Source organism: Pseudophryne corroboree, chromosome 11 (assembly GCF_028390025.1).
Source record: "Pseudophryne corroboree isolate aPseCor3 chromosome 11, aPseCor3.hap2, whole genome shotgun sequence".
Lineage (NCBI taxonomy): Eukaryota > Metazoa > Chordata > Amphibia > Anura > Myobatrachidae > Pseudophryne > Pseudophryne corroboree.
The window spans coordinates 123,848-148,772 of record NC_086454.1 but is presented as its reverse complement, the minus strand read 5'-3'; the positions used below and the strand labels follow the sequence as shown (position 1 = coordinate 148,772).

The following is a 24,925-nucleotide window of genomic DNA, read 5'->3' as shown; positions in this document are numbered from 1 at the left end:
GACACAGACCCAGACACGGGCACTGATTCCAGTGACGACGGTAGAAATTCAAACGTATTTTCCAGTAGGGCCACACGTTATATGATTTTGGCAATGAAGGAGACGTTACATTTAGCTGATACTACAGATACCGTAAAACAGGGTATTATGTATGGTGTGAAAAAACTACAAACAGTTTTTCCTGAATCAGAAGAATTAAATGACGTGTGTGATGAAGCGTGGGTTGCTCCTGATAAAAAGTTGATAATTTCAAAAAAGTTATTGGCATTATACCCTTTCCCGCCAGAGGTTAGGGCGCGCTGGGAAACACCCCCTAAGGTGGACAAGGCGCTCACACGCTTATCCAAACAAGTGGCGTTACCCTCTCCTGAGACGGCCGCACTTAAGGATCCATCAGATAGAAAGATGGAAGTTATTCAAAAGAATATATACACACATGCAGGTGTTATACTACGACCAGCTATAGCAACTGCCTGGATGTGCAGTGCTGGAGTAGTTTGGTCAGAATCCCTGATTGAAAATATTGATACCCTAGATAGGGACAATGTTTTACTGTCGTTAGAACAAATAAAGGATGCATTTATCTATATGCGTGATGCACAGAGGGATATTTGCACACTGGCATCTCGGGTGAGTGCTATGTCCATTTCAGCCAGAAGAGCCTTATGGACACGACAGTGGACAGGCGATGCGGATTCAAAACGTCACATGGAGGTTTTGCCGTATAAAGGGGAGGAGTTATTTGGAGTTGGTCTATCAGACTTGGTGGCCACGGCTACTGCCGGGAAATCCACTTTTTTACCTCAAGTCACTCCCCAACAGAGAAAGGCACCGACCTTTCAACCGCAGCCTTTTCGCTCCTACAAAAATAAGAGAGCAAAGGGCTTGTCGTACCTGCCACGAGGCAGAGGAAGAGGGAAGAGACACCAACAGGCAGCTCCTTCCCAGGAACAGAAGCCCTCCCCGGCTCCTGCAAAAACCTCAGCATGACGCTGGGGCCTCTCAAGCGGACTCGGGGACAGTGGGGGGCCGTCTCAAAAATTACAGCGCGCAGTGGGCTCACTCGCAGGTAGACCCCTGGATCCTGCAGATAATATCTCAGGGGTACAGGTTGGAATTAGAGACGGATCCTCCTCATCGTTTCCTGAAGTCTGCCTTACCAACCGTCTCTTCCGAAAGGGAGAGGGTGTTGGAAGCCATTCACAAGCTGTACGCTCAGCAGGTGATAGTCAAAGTACCCCTATTACAACAAGGAAAGGGGTATTATTCCACTCTATTTGTGGTACCGAAGCCGGATGGCTCGGTAAGGCCTATTCTAAATCTGAAGTCCTTGAACCTCTACATAAAAAAGTTCAAGTTCAAGATGGAGTCACTCAGAGCAGTGATAGCGAACCTGGAAGAAGGGGACTTTATGGTATCCTTGGACATCAAGGATGCGTATCTACACGTTCCGATTTACCCCGCACACCAGGGGTACCTCAGGTTCATTGTTCAAAACTGTCACTATCAGTTTCAGACGCTGCCGTTCGGATTGTCCACGGCGCCTCGGGTCTTTACCAAGGTAATGGCCGAGATGATGATTCTTCTTCGAAGAAAAGGCGTATTAGTTATCCCATACTTGGACGATCTCCTAATAAGGGCAAGGTCCAGAGAACAGCTGGAGACAGCTTTAGCACTATCTCAAGAGGTGCTAAGACAACACGGGTGGATTCTGAATATTCCAAAATCCCATTTAATCCCGACAACTCGTCTGCTGTTCCTAGGAATGATTCTGGACACGGTTCAGAAAAAGGTTTTCCTTCCAGAGGAAAAAGCCAAGGAGTTATCCGATCTGGTCAGGAACCTCCTAAAACCAGGAAAAGTGTCAGTACATCAATGCACAAGAGTCCTGGGAAAAATGGTGGCTTCTTACGAAGCAATTCCATTCGGCAGATTCCATGCAAGAATATTCCAAAGGGATCTGTTGGACAAATGGTCAGGGTCGCATCTGCAGATGCACCTGCGAATAACCCTGTCACCAAAGACAAGGGTGTCACTTCTGTGGTGGTTGTAGAAGGCTCACCTATTAGAAGGCCGCAGATTCGGCATTCAGGATTGGATCCTGGTGACCACGGACGCCAGCCTGAGAGGCTGGGGAGCAGTCACACAAGGAAGAAACTTCCAGGGAGTATGGACGAGTCTGGAAAAGTCTCTTCACATAAACATTCTGGAACTAAGAGCAATCTACAATGCTCTAAGCCAGGCGGAACTTCTCCTGCAAGGAAAGCCGGTGTTGATTCAGTCGGACAACATCACGGCGGTCGCCCATGTAAACAGGCAGGGCGGCACAAGAAGCAGGAGTGCAATGGCAGAAGCTGCCAAGATTCTTCGCTGGGCGGAGAATCACGTGATAGCACTGTCAGCAGTGTTCATCCCGGGCGTGGACAACTGGGAAGCAGACTTCCTCAGCAGACACGATCTTCATCCGGGAGAGTGGGGTCTACATCCAGAAGTCTTCAACATGTTAATAGACCGTTGGGAAAGACCAATTGTAGACATGATGGCGTCTCGCCTCAACAAGAAACTGGACAAATATTGCGCCAGGTCAAGAGATCCACAGGCAATAGCTGTGGACGCACTGGTAACTCCTTGGGTGTACCAGTCAGTGTATGTGTTTCCTCCTCTGCCGCTCATACCAAAGGTATTGAAGATCATACGGCAAAGAAGAGTAAGAACAATACTAGTGGTTCCGGATTGGCCGAGAAGGACTTGGTATCCGGAACTTCAAGAGATGCTCACGGACGAACCGTGGCCTCTACCTCTGAGAAGGGACCTGCTACAGCAGGGTCCCTGTCTTTTTCAAGACTTACCGCGGCTGCGTTTGACGGCATGGCGGTTGAACGCCAGATCCTAAAAGGGAAAGGCATTCCAGAAGAAGTCATTCCTACCTTGATTAAGGCACGGAAGGAAGTCACCGTGAAACATTATCACCGCATTTGGCGAAAATATGTAGCGTGGTGCGAGGATCGGAGGGTTCCGACGGAGGAATTCCAACTGGGTCGTTTCCTACATTTCCTGCAATCAGGATTATCTATGGGTCTCAAATTGGGATCCATTAAGGTTCAAATTTCGGCCCTGTCAATATTCTTCCAAAAAGAATTGGCCTCTGTCCCTGAGGTCCAGACTTTTGTCAAGGGAGTACTGCATATACAGCCTCCTGTGGTGCCTCCGGTGGCACCGTGGGATCTAAATGTAGTTTTAGATTTCCTCAAATCCCATTGGTTTGAACCATTGAAAAAGGTGGATTTGAAATATCTCACATTGAAAGTGACTATGTTACTAGCCCTGGCCTCTGCCAGGAGAGTATCTGAATTGGCGGCTTTATCTTATAAAAGTCCTTATCTAATCTTCCATTCGGATAGGGCAGAACTGCGGACTCGTCCGCATTTTCTCCCTAAAGTGGTATCAGCATTTCATCTGAACCAACCTATTGTGGTGCCTGCGGCCACTAGCGACTTGGAGGACTCCAAGTTGTTGGACGTTGTCAGAGCCTTAAAAATATACATTGCAAGGACGGCTGGAGTCAGAAAATCTGACTCGCTGTTTATATTGTATGCACCCAACAAGTTGGGCGCACCTGCTTCTAAGCAATCGATTGCTCGTTGGATTTGTAACACAATTCAACTTGCACATTCTGTGGCAGGCCTGCCACAGCCTAAAACTGTAAAAGCCCACTCCACAAGGAAGGTGGGCTCATCTTGGGCGGCTGCCCGAGGGGTCTCGGCATTACAACTCTGCCGAGCAGCTACGTGGTCGGGGGAGAACACGTTTGTAAAATTTTACAAATTTGATACCCTGGCAAAGGAGGACCTGGAGTTCTCTCATTCGGTGCTGCAGAGTCATCCGCACTCTCCCGCCCGTTTGGGAGCTTTGGTATAATCCCCATGGTCCTTTCAGGAACCCCAGCATCCACTTAGGACGATAGAGAAAATAAGAATTTACTTACCGATAATTCTATTTCTCGGAGTCCGTAGTGGATGCTGGGCGCCCATCCCAAGTGCGGATTATCTGCAATACTTGTACATAGTTATTGTTAACTAATTCGGGTTATTGTTAAGGAGCCATCTTTAAGAGGCCCTTTCTGTTGTCATACTGTTAACTGGGTTTAGATCACAAGTTGTACGGTGTGATTGGTGTGGCTGGTATGAGTCTTACCCGGGATTCAAAATGCCTCCCTTATTGTGTATGCTCGTCCGGGCACAGTACCTAACTGGAGTCTGGAGGAGGGTCATAGGGGGAGGAGCCAGTGCACACCACCTGACCTAGTAAAGCTTTACTTTTTTGTGCCCTGTCTCCTGCGGAGCCGCTATTCCCCATGGTCCTTTCAGGAACCCCAGCATCCACTACGGACTCCGAGAAATAGAATTATCGGTAAGTAAATTCTTATTATTAATAGCTCCGGCGTGGCCCAGACAAAACTGGTACACAGATCTGTAGAGGCTATCCATGGACACTCCGTTCCTACTGCCTCAATGACCAGATCTACGGATTCGGGATCCCTGTCTCTACGCACACCTTGATTGGCTGTCTTTGACGTCCTGGCACTTTAAACATCCATCCTAAAAGCGAAAGGCTTTTCACAAGCGGTAATTCAAATGATGCTTAAAGCAAGGAAACCATCCTCAGCGCGCATCTATTACCGAATATGGCATGCTTATTTTCAGTGTTGCTCTGCCAGAAACTATGACCCAAGTCCTTCAGAGTTTCAAGAATCTTAGCGTTCCTTCAAGCTGGAATGGACCGAGGCCTCCACCTAACCTTCCTGAAGGTACAAATGCCAGCATTAACCATATGGTTCCAAAGGAAAATTGCAAATCTACACAATGTTTGCACATTTTTTTTCCAGGGAATGCTTCACATTCAGCCTCCGTTTGTACCTCCAACAGTCTCTTGGGACCTAGGACTGGTTCTCAGGGCTTTTCAAGTAGCCTCATTTGAACTCTTGCAACGGGTGGACCTCAAATGGTTGACATCTAAAGTTCTCTTTCTACTGGCAATTCAGCTAGAAGTGTATCAGATTTAGGGTCACTTTCGTGTCGCCCTCCATTTCTGGTATTTCATCCAGACAAAGTAGTTCTCCGAACCAAATCTGGATATCTTCCTAAGGTGGTCTCAAAATTCCATCTTAATGAAGAAATAGTAGTTCCGGCCTTCCAATTGCTGGATCTCTATGTGGGATAACCATATCAGAAGCCTATTCTCAAGCCGATCTCCCTAGCCTGGATAATGTCTCTGCCCATTCTACTGGTTCAGTTGGTCCTTCATGGGCAGCTCACCATAGTGCCTCAGCTTAGCAACTCTGTAAGGCAGCCACATGGTCATCAATAAATACATTTGTCAGACATTATGCCTTTGAGACCTTTGCCTCTCAGAATGCTGCGTTTGAGCGTTGGATTCTCCTGTCAAATTGGGAGGTTCCCCTTCTTTAATTGCTGTTTTGGGACATCCCAATGTATATCCTGTGGATCTTCTGTGAACCCCGAAGGATAAAACAAGAGTTATGGTAGACTGACCATGGTTAACTCTGTTTTTATGATGTCCACAGGGAGACTACTCTGATGCACCTGATTTGAAAATCTCTACATTTACTAATCCCTTTCTTCTGGTATGGAAGTGTGTGTGTTTTTCTCGACTGAATTGGTCTTCCTTCTCGCATTAATCCTTTTCCTTGAGTAGTTAATCCATGGCTAACATACCATAGATTCCGGGATAAGTGTCTGTAGCTATGAGTTAGCTCGTTTACATCGGATACGATGAGGTCAAACCCCTACTTACCATGGATTTCTGTTTGGGCCTCCTGACGCCTGGACAGAGATCCGAGTTGCGGGCTGCAGGTGAATAGCCCCGGGCACTGCTACAAGCTCTTGGTAATTAGTGATGCTTTGAATCCAGCCTTACTTTTCCAAAATCTATGAATGTACTGAATTTTGATTACAGGGATCGCTGCCCTCTCTATGCAATGTCATGTGTCTGCTCAGTTTTAATGTATGATCTGTTATAACGACTGTCAGGCACCGCAGAATTGTGTGGTGCCTTTAAAATGCACAATGATGATGATGAGACCAAAGTAAGAAAGAGAGCAAATATATTTATCCTTTGTTACAACAGTTTAACAGAAGTACTAGGGCATAAGAAGTGTGGGCACTCATTGTTCCCCAATGTATGCAGAGAAAAGAAGCAGGAGCTTGCTGGTGGTTGTTTCTGTTTTGGGGCCTAGGCAAGGAGGAAGAGGTGCTATACTGCACTGGGGTTTCACGTCCTTCCAGGCCCAGCATACCATATCAGCCTCACCTTGTCAAGGCCAGCCCCCTATTGGAGTACTTGTGTTTAGTCTGCTGCCATGTCCAGACCACCCTCACCTGATCTCTCTCACAAAATAACGCTCTGCTCCCCGTGGAGGCCCAGGGCACCAGCAGGTGACTGCAAATGACTGTACAGCCCTTCTCACTGGGACCAAGAGTGGAGAGTCACTTTTCTGGCTGCTTCCCCGACGTGCCATTTTTTGCTGCTGTACCTATTCAATGGGGCAGTAATAGTCTCAGGTGCCTAACTACACTGGTAGTGAAGGGATTCTGTCCAGAGGACTAATCCGCAGAAATCCCAGTGAGTGTGTATGCTTCCAAGTTACTGACATGGTGGTGAGCACCCAAAGACAATGGTATTGCAAGCTACCACATAATGCTGCTCTACAGGCAATCTATATAAAGTGGAATGCCCTGCAGGAAGGGGAATTAGAAGTGGAGGGGCTTAAACTGTCTGAACATCTCTAAATTGCCAAAGTCCTAGTGGAGGCTCTATATCCCTATGTTCCAGTGTCCCCAGTTGGATGAAAGAGAGCATATTTGTGATTGTGTTTTAGGTGTTTCACGTTAATGGAACTTAGTAAAAGAAGACCCTCGGTTCTAGAGAAACAGCGTGACATTTGCTTGTCACCTCTTTGACATGTATTGAAAGGGGTTAAGTAATATACTAGATTACCCAGAGTGCCCTGGTCTGTGTAAGTGACATCTATGTAATGGTTTCAGACCAGTGAGTCGGGCAGTGTGGATGAGCTGCAGAACCAGCTCCTGGAATGGAATGAGATGAGCCCAGAGAGTGACCTGACGTTGGATCACGAGAGAGAAGAGACGTCTGTGAGAGCCCTGAGGATGGCTCAGATAGAAGAGGAAAGAGAAGGTAATTTTCACTATTTCCATCACAAGATTCAATTTAATTGTCTAATGACAGTACCTGGGGCTCTTCCACAAACACGGTATGGTGTCTTCATTAGCGTTGGCTTCCTAAGTGCTGGGTTTCAGTTTTATGTCAGCTAGTCCCTGGACCCGCTCTAGAGCAGAAAACCGCCTTCATCACTCTGCTCAGAGGTATTACTGTGTACCCATGGGCTGTAGGCTGGCAGCTAGATGTTTCCCATAGAAATATAAAGTGTTATAAGTGGGTTCACAGGTTATCCAGGTTTCTGCAAACAATTTACTCTGACTCCTCTTCCTACTACACCTCCCAATACTTATGTGCACATCCCAGCTAATGCCACAAGACACAGAGGTATTAGTGCACATGACAGCCAAGAGGGAAGCAGGTTGTGGCAGTTATTAACTATGGAAGTTCTCAAAACAATTAGAAACCGGCTTCTCTGCCGGATAGACATCTGTCTATCCGGCAGAGAAGCACCTCATCAGCCGTAAATTAATCTGCACATGGTCTGTGCTCAGTCAACAGATGCAGGGTTATTTTCTGATCTTCATGCATCAGTGCAACTGCAGAGTGTGGCCCCAATAAGACAGGTCAGGCTAGTAGAGAGTATGCCCACATAGTGTTACTCGCCGTACGTATAAGTCATGAGAAAATACCACCTCTGTCGTAGCATGCAAGACATACACCACTGTAGGCAAATTACTTTCTTTGAGGCCGTCCATGGGTGTCGCATTTGAGGCCGGCCATGGGTGTCACATTTGAGGCCGGCCATGGGTGTCACATTTGAGGCCGGCCATGGGTGTCACATTTGAGGCCGGCCATGGGTGTCACATTCTTCAATTGCACACAGCTGATCACATTTGAGGCCGGCCACGGGTGTCACATTTGAGGCCGGCCACTGGTGTCACATTTGAGGCCGGCCACGGGTGTCACATTTGAGGCCGGCCACGGGTGTCACATTTGAGGCCGACCATGTGTGTCACATTCTTCAATTGCACACAGCTGATCACATTTGATGCCGGCCGCGGGTGTCACATTTGAGGCCGACCATGTGTGTCACATTCTTCAATTGCACACAGCTGATCACATTTGATGCCGGCCGCGGGTGTCACATTTGAGGCCGACCATGTGTGTCACATTCTTCAATTGCACACAGCTGATCACATTTGATGCCGGCCGCGGGTGTCACATTTGAGGCCGGCCACGGGTGTCACATTCTTCAGTTGCACACAGCTGATCTATAAACTGAACACTGCGTTAACGATATGGTCACTTCTCTGGGCATTGTGCACAAATTACTTTGTTTTTGATTTTCCACCCAGTGGAAGTGGCTGATTATTTTGTCCACATTAATGCATAGAAGTGTCATAAATATGCAAATACATGATGTTGGGGCCTCAGTGTAAAGGTGCGTACACACCATAACGATATCGGAACAGTATGCCTGATTTGGACAGATCATTCACAATATCGTCCAGTGTGTATGCACAAAGTTGCCGATGATGTGTGCTCCCGCGCATAATCAGCAACATAGACTTTCCCTGTGAGGGCCATGCTCCCCCCCCCCCCACCGTTGCTCCCGACATCAGCAAGTGTGTATGTACTTGCTGATGTCGAGTCCCATTGCAGACGATATCGCACTGACAGGCCAGGTTTTAGTGATATCCATGCTTGAGCGCAGGTGACTGAATAAGTACCATCTGTGCTGAAGCCTGGATATCACCAAACCTGCACTAGGACCGCGGCTGGGAATGTCCATCTAAAAACGTCTACTTTGGGCAAAGAACGCATTAGAACGCTGAAGTTACTTAAAGGGAAACTAACCACAAACATTTTACTCATTTGATTGTTCCTAATAAAGGGAGGGTGTAGGTATAATACAGTACGTTATATTGTCATCCGTCTGGACAGGCTAAGAGCAAGCTCCTCGTCTGCTTCACAATGTATTTCCAGACTTTCATAAACCTGACCTCTTCTTAGTAATGTCATTAGCAGGCTCCAATGATGTCACACGTGTCCCTTGTCACTCCAATGATGTCACACGTGTCCCTTGTCACTCCAATGATGTCGCATGTGTCCCTTGTCACTCCAATGATGTCACACGTGTCTCTTGTCACTCCAATGATGTCACACGTGTCCCTTGTCACTCCAATGATGTCACACGTGTCGCTTGTCACTCCAATGATGTCACACGTGTCGCTTGTCACTCCAATGATGTCACACGTGTCGCTTGTCACTCCAATGATGTCACACCTGCCCCTTGTCACTCCAGTGATGTCACACGTATCCCTTGTCACTAAGCCTTTGTATTGTAAATGATCGCACCCTCGGCAGAAGAGAAGTAATAGCTGCATACTACACGCAGAATTATTATCCCCATCATAGACGCACTGCTTTCTATCCACCTCTAAATACTGACATTAGATCAGTGAAAAGGTCAAAAGAAAATATATTGTGAGTCCCTTTAATAACATGTACTGTAACCCATAGCAACCAATCAAATCTATTTTATTTCAGTAGTGAGGTTTTGATCTGTGGCTACTTTGTGTCATTGCTTTAATGTTTTATTTTTTTTATTACAAATATTCCCTAAAGTATTTAGAATTTGCAGCAAGTTCCTTGTCCCACGCTCTGTTTCTCCCCCGGTGTCCTGCTTCCCCCACTGATTGTCATTGTCTTAGAGTCTGGTGCCCCGGGGAACTGCACCAAACACCCTTCTAATAATCCACCACTATATATAAATAGCGTATTGCTGTATAAACATATACTGAGCATGATTCCATCTGCTTTCTTTTTTCTTTTCTTTTACCATTAAACGAGCGACGCGCTCAGCCGTTCCTCCACCTCACCCTTCTGCCCTACACTGTGATTTGCTCAGCCACCAAGAACATAAGTTTCCCATCAGTTTTGTGCATGCAGGTTCCTTTATGCTGGTCAGTGGCGTACTGCTGATGCGTTCCTCCAGAGCGTTATCTTGCGACGGAAACAGACAGCAGTACGCTCTTCACAAATCTTGTTTGCTATGTATTTTTTGTTTGTTACTATCATAACCAGTTTTGCCTTTTTTATGATTTTGATCTCAACTTTCAAGTTAACTAATTCCTCTCCGTCTTCCGTGTTTTGTTTGATTCTCGTCTCATAATGTACCGGTCACCCACTTAGCACAGAGGTGGCCACTGTTCAGATTGCTGGACTATATGGACATGACTGAGGCAGGAAATGCCTGTAGTCACTAGTGACTGGCTGAGTATTACCTATCTCTATAGCATGTAGAGTGACAGGTGCACTGCACATCACTGAGACAGGAAATGCCTGTAGTCACTAGTGAATGGCTGAGTATTGCCTATCTCTATAGCATGTAGAGTGACAGGTGCACTGCACATCACTGAGGCAGGAAATGCCTGTAGTCACTAGTGAATGGCTGAGTATTACCTATCTCTATAGCATGTAGAGTGACAGGTGCACTGCACATCACTGAGGCAGGAAATGCCTGTAGTCACTAGTGAATGGCTGGGTATTACCTATCTCTATAGCATGTAGAGTGACAGGTGCACTGCACATCACTGAGGCAGGAAATGCCTGTAGTCACTAGTGAATGGCTGGGTATTACCTATCTCTATAGCATGTAGAGTGACAGGTGCACTGCACATCACTGAGGCAGGAAATGCCTGTAGTCACTAGTGAATGGCTGGGTATTACCTATCTCTATAGCATGTAGAGTGACAGGTGCACTGCACATCACTGAGGCAGGAAATGCCTGTAGTCACTAGTGAATGGCTGGGTATTACCTATCTCTATAGCATGTAGAGTGACAGGTGCACTGCACATCACTGAGGCAGGAAATGCCTGTAGTCACTAGTGAATGGCTGAGTATTGCCTATCTCTATAGCATGTAGAGTGACAGGTGCACTGCACATCACTGAGGCAGGAAATGCCTGTAGTCACTAGTGAATGGCTGGGTATTGCCTATCTCTATAGCATGTAGAGTGACAGGTGCACTGCACATCACTGAGGCAGGAAATGCCTGTAGTCACTAGTGAATGGCTGAGTATTACCTATCTCTATAGCATGTAGAGTGACAGGTGCACTGCACATCACTGAGGCAGGAAATGCCTGTAGTCACTAGTGAATGGCTGAGTATTGCCTATCTCTATAGCATGTAGAGTGACAGGTGCACTGCACATCACTGAGGCAGGACATGCATGTAGTCACTAGTGAATGGCTGAGTATTGCCTATCTCTATAGCATGTAGAGTGACAGGTGCACTGCACATCACTGAGGCAGGAAATGCCTGTAGTCACTAGTGAATGGCTGAGTATTACCTATCTCTATAGCATGTAGACTGACAGGTGCACTGCACATCACTGAGGCAGGAAATGCCTGTAGTCACTAGTGAATGGCTGGGTATTACCTATCTCTATAGCATGTAGACTGACAGGTGCACTGCACATCACTGAGGCAGGAAATGCCTGTAGTCACTAGTGAATGGCTGAGTATTGCCTATCTCTATAGCATGTAGAGTGACAGGTGCACTGCACATCACTGAGGCAGGAAATGCCTGTAGTCACTAGTGAATGGCTGAGTATTGCCTATCTCTATAGCATGTAGAGTGACAGGTGCACTGCACATCACTGAGGCAGGAAATGCCTGTAGTCACTAGTGAATGGCTGAGTATTACCTATCTCTATAGCATGTAGACTGACAGGTGCACTGCACATCACTGAGGCAGGAAATGCCTGTAGTCACTAGTGAATGGCTGAGTATTACCTATCTCTATAGCATGTAGACTGACAGGTGCACTGCACATCACTGAGGCAGGAAATGCCTGTAGTCACTAGTGAATGGCTGAGTATTACCTATCTCTATAGCATGTAGACTGACAGGTGCACTGCACATCACTGAGACAGGAAATGCATGTAGTCACTAGTGAATGGCTGAGTATTACCTATCTCTATAGCATGTAGAGTGACAGGTGCACTGCACATCACTGAGACAGGAAATGCCTGTAGTCACTAGTGAATGGCTGGGTATTATCTATCTCTATAGCATGTAGACTGACAGGTGCACTGCACATCACTGAGGCAGGAAATGCCTGTAGTCACTAGTGAATGGCTGGGTATTACCTATCTCTATAGCATGTAGACTGACAGGTGCACTGCACATCACTGAGGCAGGAAATGCCTGTAGTCACTAGTGAATGGCTGAGTATTGCCTATCTCTATAGCATGTAGAGTGACAGGTGCACTGCACATCACTGAGGCAGGAAATGCCTGTAGTCACTAGTGAATGGCTGAGTATTGCCTATCTCTATAGCATGTAGAGTGACAGGTGCACTGCACATCACTGAGGCAGGACATGCCTGTAGTCACTAGTGAATGGCTGGGTATTGCCTATCTCTATAGCATGTAGAGTGACAGGTGCACTACACATCACTGAGGCAGGAAATGTCTGTAGTCACTAGTGAATGGCTGGGTATTACCTATCTCTATAGCATGTAGAGTGACAGGTGCACTGCACATCACTGAGGCAGGAAATGCCTGTAGTCACTAGTGAATGGCTGGGTATTACCTATTTCTATAGCATGTAGAGTGACCGTTGCACTGCACATCACTGAGACAGGAAATGCCTGTAGTCACTAGTAAATGGCTTGAGTATTGCCTATCTCTATAGCATGTAGACTGACAGGTGCACTGCACATCACTGAGGCAGGAAATGCCTGTAGTCACTAGTGAATGGCTGGGTATTACCTATCTCTATAGCATGTAGAGTGGCAGGTGCACTGCACAGTAGCTGAGGCAAGAAATGCCTGTAGTCACTAGTGAATGGCTGAGTATTGCCTATCTATAAAGCATGTAGAGTGACAGGTGCACTGCACATCACTGACACAGGAAATGCCTGTAGTCACTAGTGAATGGCTGAGTATTGCCTATCTCTATAGCATGTAGAGTGACAGGTGCACTGCACATCACTGAGGCAGGAAATGCCTGTAGTCACTAGTGAATGGCTTGGTATTACCTCTCTCTATAGCATGTAGAGTGACAGGTGCACTGCACATCACTGAGGCAGGAAATGCCTGTAGTCTCTAGTGAATGGCTGAGTATTACCTTTCTCTATAGCATGTAGAGTGACAGGTGCACTGCACATCACTGAGGCAGGAAATGCCTGTAGTCACTAGTGAATGGCTGAGTATTACCTATCTCTATAGCATGCAGAGTGACAGGTGCACTGCACATCACTGAGGCAGGACATGCCTGTAGTCACTAGTGAATGGCTGAGTATTACCTATCTCTATAGCATGCAGAGTGACAGGTGCACTGCACATCACTGAGGCAGGAAATGCCTGTAGTCACTAGTGAATGGCTGAGTATTACCTATCTCTATAGCATGCAGAGTGACAGGTGCACTGCACATCACTGAGGCAGGAAATGCCTGTAGTCACTAGTGAATGGCTGAGTATTACCTATCTCTATAGCATGCAGAGTGACAGGTGCACTGCACATCACTGAGACAGGAAATGCCTGTAGTCACTAGTGAATGGCTGGGTATTATCTATCTCTATAGCATGTAGAGTGACAGGTGCACTGCACATCACTGAGACAGGAAATGCCTGTAGTCACTAGTGAATGGCTGAGTATTACCTATCTCTATAGCATGTAGAGTGACAGGTGCACTGCACATCACTGAGACAGGAAATGCCTGTAGTCACTAGTGAATGGCTGAGTATTACCTATCTCTATAGCATGTAGAGTGACAGGTGCACTGCACATCACTGAGACAGGAAATGCCTGTAGTCACTAGTGAATTGCTGAGTATTGCCTATCTCTATAGCATGCAGAGTGACAGGTGCACTGCACATCACTGAGGCAGGAAATGCCTGTAGTCACTAGTGAATGGCTGAGTATTACCTATCTCTATAGCATGCAGAGTGACAGGTGCACTGCACATCACTGAGGCAGGAAATGCCTGTAGTCACTAGTGAATGGCTGAGTATTACCTATCTCTATAGCATGTAGAGTGACAGGTGCACTGCACAGTAGCTAAGGCAGGAAATGCCTGTAGTCACTAGTGAATGGCTGAGTATTGCCTATCTCTATAGCATGTAGAGTGACAGGTGCACTGCACAGTAGCTAAGGCAGGAAATGCCTGTAGTCACTAGTGAATGGCTGGGTATTACCTATCTCTTTAGCATGTAGAGTGACAGGTGCACTGCACATCACTGAGGCAGGAAATGCCTGTAGTCACTAGTGAATGGCTGAGTATTACCTATCTCTATAGCATGTAGAGTGACAGGTGCACTGCACATCACTGAGGCCGGAAATGCCTGTAGTCACTAGTGAATGGCTGAGTATTACCTATCTCTATAGCATGTAGAGTGACAGGTGCACTGCACAGTAGCTGAGACAGGAAATGCCTGTAGTCACTAGTGAATGGCTGAGTATTACCTATCTCTATAGCATGTAGACTGACAGGTGCACTGCACATCACTGAGGCCGGAAATGCCTGTAGTCACTAGTGAATGGCTGAGTATTACCTATCTCTATAGCATGTAGAGTGACAGGTGCACTGCACATCACTGAGGCAGGAAATGCCTGTAGTCACTAGTGAATGGCTGAGTATTGCCTATCTCTATAGCATGTAGAGTGACAGGTGCACTGCACATCACTGAGGCAGGAAATGCCTGTAGTCACTAGTGAATGGCTGGGTATTACCTATCTCTATAGCATGTAGAGTGACTGGTGCACTGCACAGTAGCTGAGACAGGAAATGCCTGTAGTCACTAGTGAATGGCTGGGTATTACCTATCTCTATAGCATGTAGAGTGACAGGTGCACTGCACAGTAGCTAAGGCAGGAAATGCCTGTAGTCACTAGTGAATGGCTGGGTATTACCTATCTCTATAGTATGTAGAGTGACAGGTGCACTGCACATCACTGAGGCAGGAAATGCCTGTAGTCACTAGTGAATGGCTGGGTATTATCTATCTCTATAGCATGTAGAGTGACAGGTGCACTGCACATCACTGAGGCAGGAAATGCCTGTAGTCACTAGTGAATGGCTGGGTATTATCTATCTCTATAGCATGTAGAGTGACAGGTGCACTGCACATCACTGAGGCCGGAAATGCCTGTAGTCACTAGTGAATGGATGAGTATTACCTATCTCTATAGCATGTAGAGTGACAGGTGCACTGCACATCACTGAGGCAGGAAATGCCTGTAGTCACTAGTGAATGGCTGGGTATTACCTATCTCTATAGCATGTAGAGTGACAGGTGCACTGCACAGTAGCTGAGACAGGAAAGGCCTGTAGTCACTAGTGAATGGCTGAGTATTGCCTATCTCTATAGCATGTAGAGTGACAGGTGCACTGCACATCACTGAGGCAGGAAATGCCTGTAGTCACTAGTGAATGGCTGAGTATTACCTATCTCTATAGCATGTAGAGTGACAGGTGCACTGCACATCACTGAGACAGGAAATGCCTGTAGTCACTAGTGAATGGCTGGGTATTACCTATCTCTATAGCATGTAGAGTGACAGGTGCACTGCACATCACTGAGGCAGGAAATGCCTGTAGTCACTAGTGAATGGCTGAGTATTACCTATCTCTATAGCATGTAGAGTGACAGGTGCACTGCACATCACTGAGGCAGGAAATGCCTGTAGTCACTAGTGAATGGCTGGGTATTACCTATCTCTATAGCATGTAGAGTGACAGGTGCACTGCACATCACTGAGGCAGGAAATGCCTGTAGTCACTAGTGAATGGCTTGGTATTACCTATCTCTATAGCATGTAGAGTGACAGGTGCACTGCACATCACTGAGGCAGGAAATGCCTGTAGTCACTAGTGAATGGCTGGGTATTACCTATCTCTATAGCATGTAGAGTGACAGGTGCACTGCACAGTAGCTGAGACAGGAAAGGCCTGTAGTCACTAGTGAATGGCTGAGTATTACATATCTCTATAGCATGTAGAGTGACAGGTGCACTGCACATCACTGAGGCAGGAAATGCCTGTAGTCACTAGTGAATGGCTTGGTATTACCTATCTCTATAGCATGTAGAGTGACAGGTGCACTGCACATCACTGAGGCAGGAAATGCCTGTAGTCACTAGTGAATTTCTGGTTATTACCTATCTCTATAGCATGTAGAGTGACAGGTGCACTGCACATCACTGAGGCAGGAAATGCCTGTAGTCACTAGTGAATGGCTGAGTATTGCCTATCTCTATAGCATGTAGAGTGACAGGTGCACTGCACATCACTGAGGCAGGAAATGCCTGTAGTCACTAGTGAATGGCTGAGTATTACATATCTCTATAGCATGTAGAGTGACAGGTGCACTGCACATCACTGAGGCAGGAAATGCCTGTAGTCACTAGTGAATGGCTGAGTATTGCCTATCTCTATAGCATGTAGAGTGACAGGTGCACTGCACATCACTGAGGCAGGAAATGCCTGTAGTCACTAGTGAATGGCTGGGTATTACCTATCTCTATAGCATGTAGAGTGACAGGTGCACTGCACAGTAGCTGAGACAGGAAAGGCCTGTAGTCACTAGTGAATGGCTGAGTATTGCCTATCTCTATAGCATGTAGAGTGACAGGTGCACTGCACATCACTGAGACAGGAAATGCCTGTAGTAACTAGTGAATGGCTGGGTATTACCTATCTCTATAGCATGTAGAGTGACAGGTGCACTGCACATCACTGAGGCAGGAAATGCCTGTAGTCACTAGTGAATGGCTTGAGTATTGCCTATCTCTATAGCATGTAGAGTGACTGGTGCACTGCACATCACTGAGGCCGGAAATGCCTGTAGTCACTAGTGAATGGCTTGAGTATTGCCTATCTCTATAGCATGTAGAGTGACAGGTGCACTGCACATCACTGAGGCCGGAAATGCCTGTAGTCACTATTGAATGGCTGGGTATTGCCTATCTCTATAGCATGTAGAGTGACCGGTGCACTGCACATCACTGAGACAGGAAATGCCTGTAGTCACTAGTGAATGGCTGAGTATTGCCTATCTCTATAGCATGTAGAGTGACAGGTGCACTGCACATCACTGAGGCAGGAAATGCCTGTAGTCACTAGTGAATGGCTGAGTATTACATATCTCTATAGCATGTAGAGTGACAGGTGCACTGCACATCACTGAGGCAGGAAATGCCTGTAGTCACTAGTGAATGGCTTGGTATTACCTATCTCTATAGCATGTAGAGTGACAGGTGCACTGCACATCACTGAGGCAGGAAATGCCTGTAGTCACTAGTGAATTTCTGGTTATTACCTATCTCTATAGCATGTAGAGTGACAGGTGCACTGCACATCACTGAGGCAGGAAATGCCTGTAGTCACTAGTGAATGGCTGGGTATTACCTATCTCTATAGCATGTAGAGTGACAGGTGCACTGCACATCACTGAGGCAGGAAATGCCTGTAGTCACTAGTGAATGGCTGAGTATTACCTATCTCTATAGCATGTAGACTGACAGGTGCACTGCACATCACTGAGGCAGGAAATGCCTGTAGTCACTAGTGAATGGCTGAGTATTACCTATCTCTATAGCATGTAGAGTGACAGGTGCACTGCACATCACTGAGGCAGGAAATGCCTGTAGTCACTAGTGAATGGCTGAGTATTACCTATCTCTATAGCATGTAGAGTGACAGGTGCACTGCACATCACTGAGGCAGGAAATGCCTGTAGTCACTAGTGAATGGCTGAGTATTACCTATCTCTATAGCATGTAGAGTGACAGGTGCACTGCACATCACTGAGACAGGAAATGCCTGTAGTCACTAGTGAATGGCTGAGTATTACATATCTCTATAGCATGTAGAGTGACAGGTGCACTGCACATCACTGAGGCAGGAAATGCCTGTAGTCACTAGTGAATGGCTGAGTATTGCCTATCTCTATAGCATGTAGAGTGACAGGTGCACTGCACATCACTGAGGCAGGAAATTCCTGTAGTCACTAGTGAATGGCTGAGTATTGCCTATCTCTATAGCATGTAGAGTGACAGGTGCACTGCACATCACTGAGGCAGGAAATGCCTGTAGTCACTAGTGAATGGCTGAGTATTACATATCTCTATAGCATGTAGAGTGACAGGTGCACTGCACATCACTGAGGCAGGAAATGCCTGTAGTCACTAGTGAATGGCTGGGTATTACCTATCTCTATAGCATGTAGAGTGACAGGTGCACTGCACATCACTGAGGCCGGAAATGCCTGTAGTCACTAGTGAATGGCTGAGTATTACATATCTCTATAGCATGTAGAGTGACAGGTGCACTGCACATCACTGAGGCAGGAAATGCCTGTAGTCACTAGTGAATGGCTGGGTATTGCCTATCTCTATAGCATGTAGAGTGACAGGTGCACTGCACATCACTGAGGCAGGAAATGCCTGTAGTCACTAGTGAATGGCTGAGTATTGCCTATCTCTATAGCATGCAGAGTGACAGGTGCACTGCACATCACTGAGGCAGGAAATGCCTGTAGTCACTAGTGAATGGCTGAGTATTACCTATCTCTATAGCATGTAGAGTGACAGGTGCACTGCACATCACTGAGGCAGGACATGCATGTAGTCACTAGTGAATGGCTGAGTATTACCTATCTCTATAGCATGTAGAGTGACAGGTGCACTGCACATCACTGAGGCAGGAAATGCCTGTAGTCACTAGTGAATGGCTGGGTATTACCTATCTCTATAGCATGTAGAGTGACAGGTGCACTGCACATCACTGAGGCAGGAAATGCCTGTAGTCACTAATGAATGGCTGGGTATTACCTATCTCTATAGCATGTAGAGTGACAGGTGCACTGCACATCACTGAGGCAGGAAATGCCTGTAGTCACTAGTGAATGGCTGGGTATTACCTATCTCTATAGCATGTAGAGTGACAGGTGCACTGCACATCATTGGCCACTTTTCAGGCCTTTGTGAATCTGTCCATGCACCCCCCCTACACCCACCGCTGTGGCTATAATTCTATTATGGTTATCTTTTGAATTTTTGATGCATGTGTGTAATTTGGTTTTCATTCTTCGCCATGGAGCGGCCCTTGTGGCGCTCTATACATAAAAGCTATAAACCGTAATAAGAATGAAGTGTTGGCTCATATGCAGCTATTGTAACAGTTCTGATAGGCTCTCAAACTATCGGCGTGTATGTATATATTTGTGAATGATCTAAGCCCTTTTTATTAGGCATCTTGACAATTTATTGGACATAATGGACATTTGGCAAGCGTCTAGCTTCTAAATCTGCCAGTACTTCTGTCTGTCCTATCCTCTATTCTTCTGCATGATAAATATTACTCACTGGATCAACTTAACATTTTGTCAGATCACAAAACAGATGGGAATGTACTTGTTACAAATGTACAATTACCTACTTTGAAATTGTTTTTTTTTTCCTGCTAATGTCTGGCTTATGTGATATATATCTATCTTTGTATAGCAGTCATAAAGAATTTTGGCATTGCATGGTTTGCTGCGTTTAATCCTTGTGACTTCCTCAGACATCAAATGTTGGTTTTCTTTCCATACTGAGCTGAATCCTCAACTGTATTTATCTGTGTATGATGTAACTGTAAAGGTACATACACACGGTGCGATGTATTCTTGCGATTTTGAATATTTAGTTATATATAGTTGCACCATGTGTATGCAGCTTGCGATACCAATGCGCGGCCCCACGGGATCGGTATTGCAACAGAATATAGACTGTGCAGGCAAGGCAATTTTGACTATATTGTTTACAATCTAGTACAAAGTATAGTCAAAAACGCCCATAGGCAAAATCGCACTGTGTGTTTAGACAATATCAGTGCTTCTGGGTTCTTGGGGAGTTCAAGGGAAATCGCATAGTCACAATCGGGCATAGTCAATATCTCATCATGTTTATGCACCTTGACACTTTGTTGCACAAATCCATTCCAGTTTCTGGAGTGGCTGCTGTGCCTGGTGCCTTGCGCACAGTGTGTGGGGGATCTGGGGAGATCACAAGGTGAATGTGGTGGGTGGAAGTGCGGGGGTTAATGGGTCAAGGGGAGCTTTAATGTAAACTGTTTTCCTGTGGCACAAAACTGATTGAGGATGACTGGTTCTTTCCTGGCTGCTCCGATCCAGCCATGGATTCAGGGCAGGTGGAACTGGAGGAGGAGCTGAGCGCAGCTCGAGGTGCGGGAAAACTGCAGACGGCCAGGAGGAAAGGCAGCAGGGGAGCCGCTAAGCTGCAGGTAAGTGCACGTTTGCTCAATGTTTTGTCTAACGGAATATGCCCCAGTCTTGTGCAGCTACATAACTTCTTGTCCAACCATAGTATGGCAGCTATTGTGTAGACAGACAATGTTGCTTGATTTTGATTAGCTGGTTCCTCAGTGGGAGAGTTTCAGTTGCCTGTGATTTTGGGACTGCAGGACAAGAACTCTTTTTAGAGTCCATCAAAGACCATCATTATCCACAAGTACCATTCATGAGACACTCATGCAAACAGTAGTCCCCACGCCTCCGAATTACTCTTCCCTTTGGGGACCACTGGAGCTATGGGTTATAAAGGTCTAAGTCCAGAATTTGGGTACTTCAAGAATCTAACACAAGTCTGGAATTCCTCCTCGATTATATCCCCTATCTGTTGGTAATCAGTTCTTGCATGTTGCAGCCACCTGCTCCCTATGGGACTGCCAGCGGTGGTTGATCCTGTCCTCCCACCGCAGATAGTGAACCCAGATCTCATGCTGCTGCTGCCATCCGGTGGACACTGTACCACATACTACTAAGGTATTTGTCTCCTCTCTCCCTGCTGTGAAAGAGGAGTTTGAAGATGTGATCAGCACCAGCAACTGGCGTTTCCAAGCTCAGAGCCCCTGTCCCGAGAATGAGAGGTGATATTGCAGCCCCTGAACTAGACACTAACAGTCCAATAGGAATTTCTAATCCTTTGACTCGATGGACAGTATTGGAATGTCTCCATAGTTCCAGTGCCCCCCAAGGGTGATGAAGAAAACCACCCATCATCAGATACACATACATATATTTTATATTATGAGAGATCCAGCTAAATATATCAATGTGTTTACAAATGATGGAGAAGTTAGAAGTTTTGTCCTTACCTTTATTAGCACCAAAAGTATACATATTTAGCATTAAGGGTTACTGAATATAAGCCGCCTATATTGGGTATGGCTGTCACTGTCCTGTTTCTTAGAAGGTACACTTGTTTCCTACTTCCTGGGAGTCCAAATACGAAAATGTTTATCTGGAGGACACCCAGTATATTTCAGGTTAGTAACTCCTGATGATCCCAAATTACCAGAACAAGGCCTGAGTGAGCTTAAGGTAACATGGTTGTCCCAGTTTTTCATTTTCAAATTATGGGAGGTCTGATCTTTTTACATAAAATAAATAAAGAGTTTTTTGGGTACTTAAATCCTTTTCTCGGAATCAAGTTTGCGGACACTGGACCATAGGGCTTCTGGTGGGGTCATAGGAGCTGGCACTTAAATTAAAAAAAAAAAACTATTACTTTAAGCCTAAGCTCCTCCACTCTGCAACTCCCAACAGGCTAGTGCAACTTGAAAAGACCCTGGAAGGAGATGCAGTAACCTAGTGAAACTGTTGGAACAACAATAAAACAGAACAGGAGGGAAATAACTGAGCATGGGGGAGGAAATACAGTGTCTCCCAGCCTGATTCAGGGAAAAGGATTCAACGGTAAGTACCCAAAAATCTCCTTTTCTCCTTCATCAAAGCTGGGGCACACTGGACCATAAAACGTTCAGAAGCAACCTCCATAGGAGGGAATGCTTAGGCTACCTGACTGGTGAACTGTTTGCCTAAAGTGGGCGCTGGCAAAGGCAAACACATGAAAACAATAAAAAAGCGCAAATGTGCGGACAGAGGACCAGTTGGCTGGCGTGCAGACCCGTTCCACGGCATCCCCATATTGCGCGACCCAGGAGGTCACCGCCTTAGTAGAGTACACCTACACCCAGTCCTGTGCCAGTCTACCCACACTAGAATAGAGTGAAGACACAACAGATCCACCATGCAATGCTCTACTTCATAGCAGGCCAACCATCATAAAGAACAAGTAGAAAATCTATACGGCGGACTGACAAAGTTTTGTCCACATAGATCTGCAGGGTCCGTATTATGTCTAAAAGTCAGATTGTCGTGGTCCCAGGAAGTAGTCAATGGAGAAAATCCAGGAAGGACAATTTCCTGGAATAAATGGAAAGCCAAAACAACCTTTGCTGGAAGGAACCGCACATAGAACTGCCCTATCATCATAAACAATTAGGAATGGTGGTCTGCAAGACAAAGCATCTAAAGCACCCAACTCGGAAACAAATGTGGCAATGGCCATAAGGAAGACCAGCTTCCAAGTACTGAACGTGGGAGCCTGCTTAAGAGTCGAAAGAAATAGGTTAAGATCCATCGGCCTAGGGGTTGACGAAACAGTGGTTGACCATGTAACACACCTCTAGAAGAAAAGCCAGACGCCGAAATCTGCACTTTCAAAGAACGAAGTTGTAAACTGGCCTCCAATTGCCCCTGCAGGAAGGACAAGCAGAGCGAGGCGAAACTTGGCAGTATAGCCCTTCAGTTGTTCGCACCACAAGATGTCGATCTTCCACACCCTATGGTAATTTTATGATAAAACTGGTTTCTGGAGTTGTAACATAGGGCCTAATTAGAAGTGATTTTTCCACATTTACGCATGCACGTATGCCATTTCGCTCATTTGCAAGGTCCTAAACTGTGTTCTCTACAGACCGGGTGGGGGATGTGAGTGGGGTGTTGATGCTGCGTTTTGTGGGCATTGACCCTCCGTTTAAAGGGCGTGGTCCGGACAATGGAGGCGTGTCCGGACTGTTGCTGGGGCAGGTCGCGGCAGTTGTATGACATCACATTTAGCCACTGCAACCCTTAACATGGCGGGTAGCCGTCTGCCTTCGCAGGCAAAGGGCTACTCGAATTATGCAAAAGCATCGGCGCTGTGCATTGCATTTTTTTTTGCTTGTCTGCGGGGGGGCTGGATCCAGCATGCGAGGTGGACTTACCCTGTGCTGGGCGTCCCCCCGCATGTCTAAGAATTTGATCATATATGTGCGTTTTTTCGTACATCTACGATCAGGTCAGAATTACCACCATAGTATGAACCACCAAGAGAGAGAAACATTTAGCCTTTAAAAGCTTGGTCTCAAAAGCCAGGTTGTTAAAGCCAACCAAGGAAGGTCTTCATGTAGAACCAGACCCTGTATCAGCAGATTTGGCTGTAGTGGAAGACGCCACCCAGACCCAGCGATAATTTGTGAACATCTGGTTACCACGACCTGCATGGCCAGTCCGGAGCCATTAGGATTATCATCACCGATTGATCGTTGATCTGCTTTAGCACCCGAGTCAACATTGGGATCAGGGAAGAAGATATGCCAGACGAAAGTCCTAAGGAACTGTCATAGCATCCACCGCAAAAGCCATCTGATCCCTGGACCATGCACAAAACTGTGGGACCTTGAAGGTGTGACGAGAGGCCATGTGATCCACCTCCAGAAGGCCCCTTTTCCGAACCAATTGTTGAAAGACCTCTGAATGGCGTGACCATTCCATCGTGAGAAATGTGGTTCTGCTGCGAAAGTTTGATACCCATTTCACTCCCGGTATGAACACTGACCATAGTGCAGGAAAAAGGTCTCCACCCAGGATAGAATTCATGCCATCATAACCATTGCTCCCACGCTTTTGGTGCCTCCGTGATTATTTACGTAGGCCACAGCTGTGGCATTGTCCGACTGAATCCGGCCATGATGGACTGTGCCCCCAACAGAGTCAGAAAGATGGCTCAGAGCTAGAGCACATTTATTGGAAGATATGTCCCTGACAGTGACCAAAGGCCTTGGAGCCAAAGATGTATTGTTATGCCATCCCAACTAAGGAGACTCATGTCCGTGGCTACAATGACCCAACCCAGAGTAACCAAGGATCATCTCTGGAGCAGATGATCAGAAAGCAATGCAATGAAGAGATTGATGAGAGGGACTCCGTGCACCCTGTCTAATTTCGGAGAATTTCCTACTGGAATTCTCAGAAGTGGAACCTGGCATACTGACTGGTCTCGAAGGTGGAGGCCATCGTGCCCAATAACCAACACAGCAAGATTGACGGCCATGGCACCCACAGTGCCGTTGTGACCAAAGTATGGAAAGACTGGGCTGTGGACTCTGACAAGGAATCAACTGTGCCTTTTCAAAATTCAGGATCCAGTCGTGATATTGAAGAACTTGTACTGTGTGATACTGGTGCTTTTGTAACTGTAAAACCGAATAAGTCTTTATGAGCAGATTGTCTAAATAAAGTATGATCATAATAACTTCCTTGCGCAGCAGGCTCACCATCAATTACATGATCTTGGTGAAAACGTGGGCTTTAGCTATACCGAATGGCAGAGCCTGGAACTGATGTTGACCTGATCTAACTGCGAAACGGAGGAGAGAGTGATGACCTGCCCAGTTAGGAACATGAAGATATGCATCCCTGCAAGTGAAAGAAACATGAAGATATGCATCCCAGTGAGGTGAAAAATTGGTTGGCCTCCATGCCTTGCATCACTGATCGGAGAGATTCCATCCAAATATTATTATTATTATTATTATCCTTTATATG

General features: G+C 46.3%; 1 protein-coding gene across 6 annotated transcripts in view; it reads left to right on the top strand.

Moving 5' to 3' along the window:
- The window catches only part of LOC134970257 (golgin subfamily B member 1-like), a 375,865-nt gene that overhangs the window by 243,532 nt on the left and 107,408 nt on the right, over positions 1 to 24,925 (top strand). For all 6 annotated transcript variants that reach the window (XM_063946251.1, XM_063946249.1, XM_063946248.1 and 3 more), the window contains 2 exons: positions 7,065 to 7,215; positions 20,387 to 20,496. In XM_063946251.1, coding sequence (XP_063802321.1) covers positions 7,065 to 7,215; positions 20,387 to 20,496 — 261 coding nt within the window. The remainder of the gene's footprint in view (positions 1 to 7,064; positions 7,216 to 20,386; positions 20,497 to 24,925) is intronic.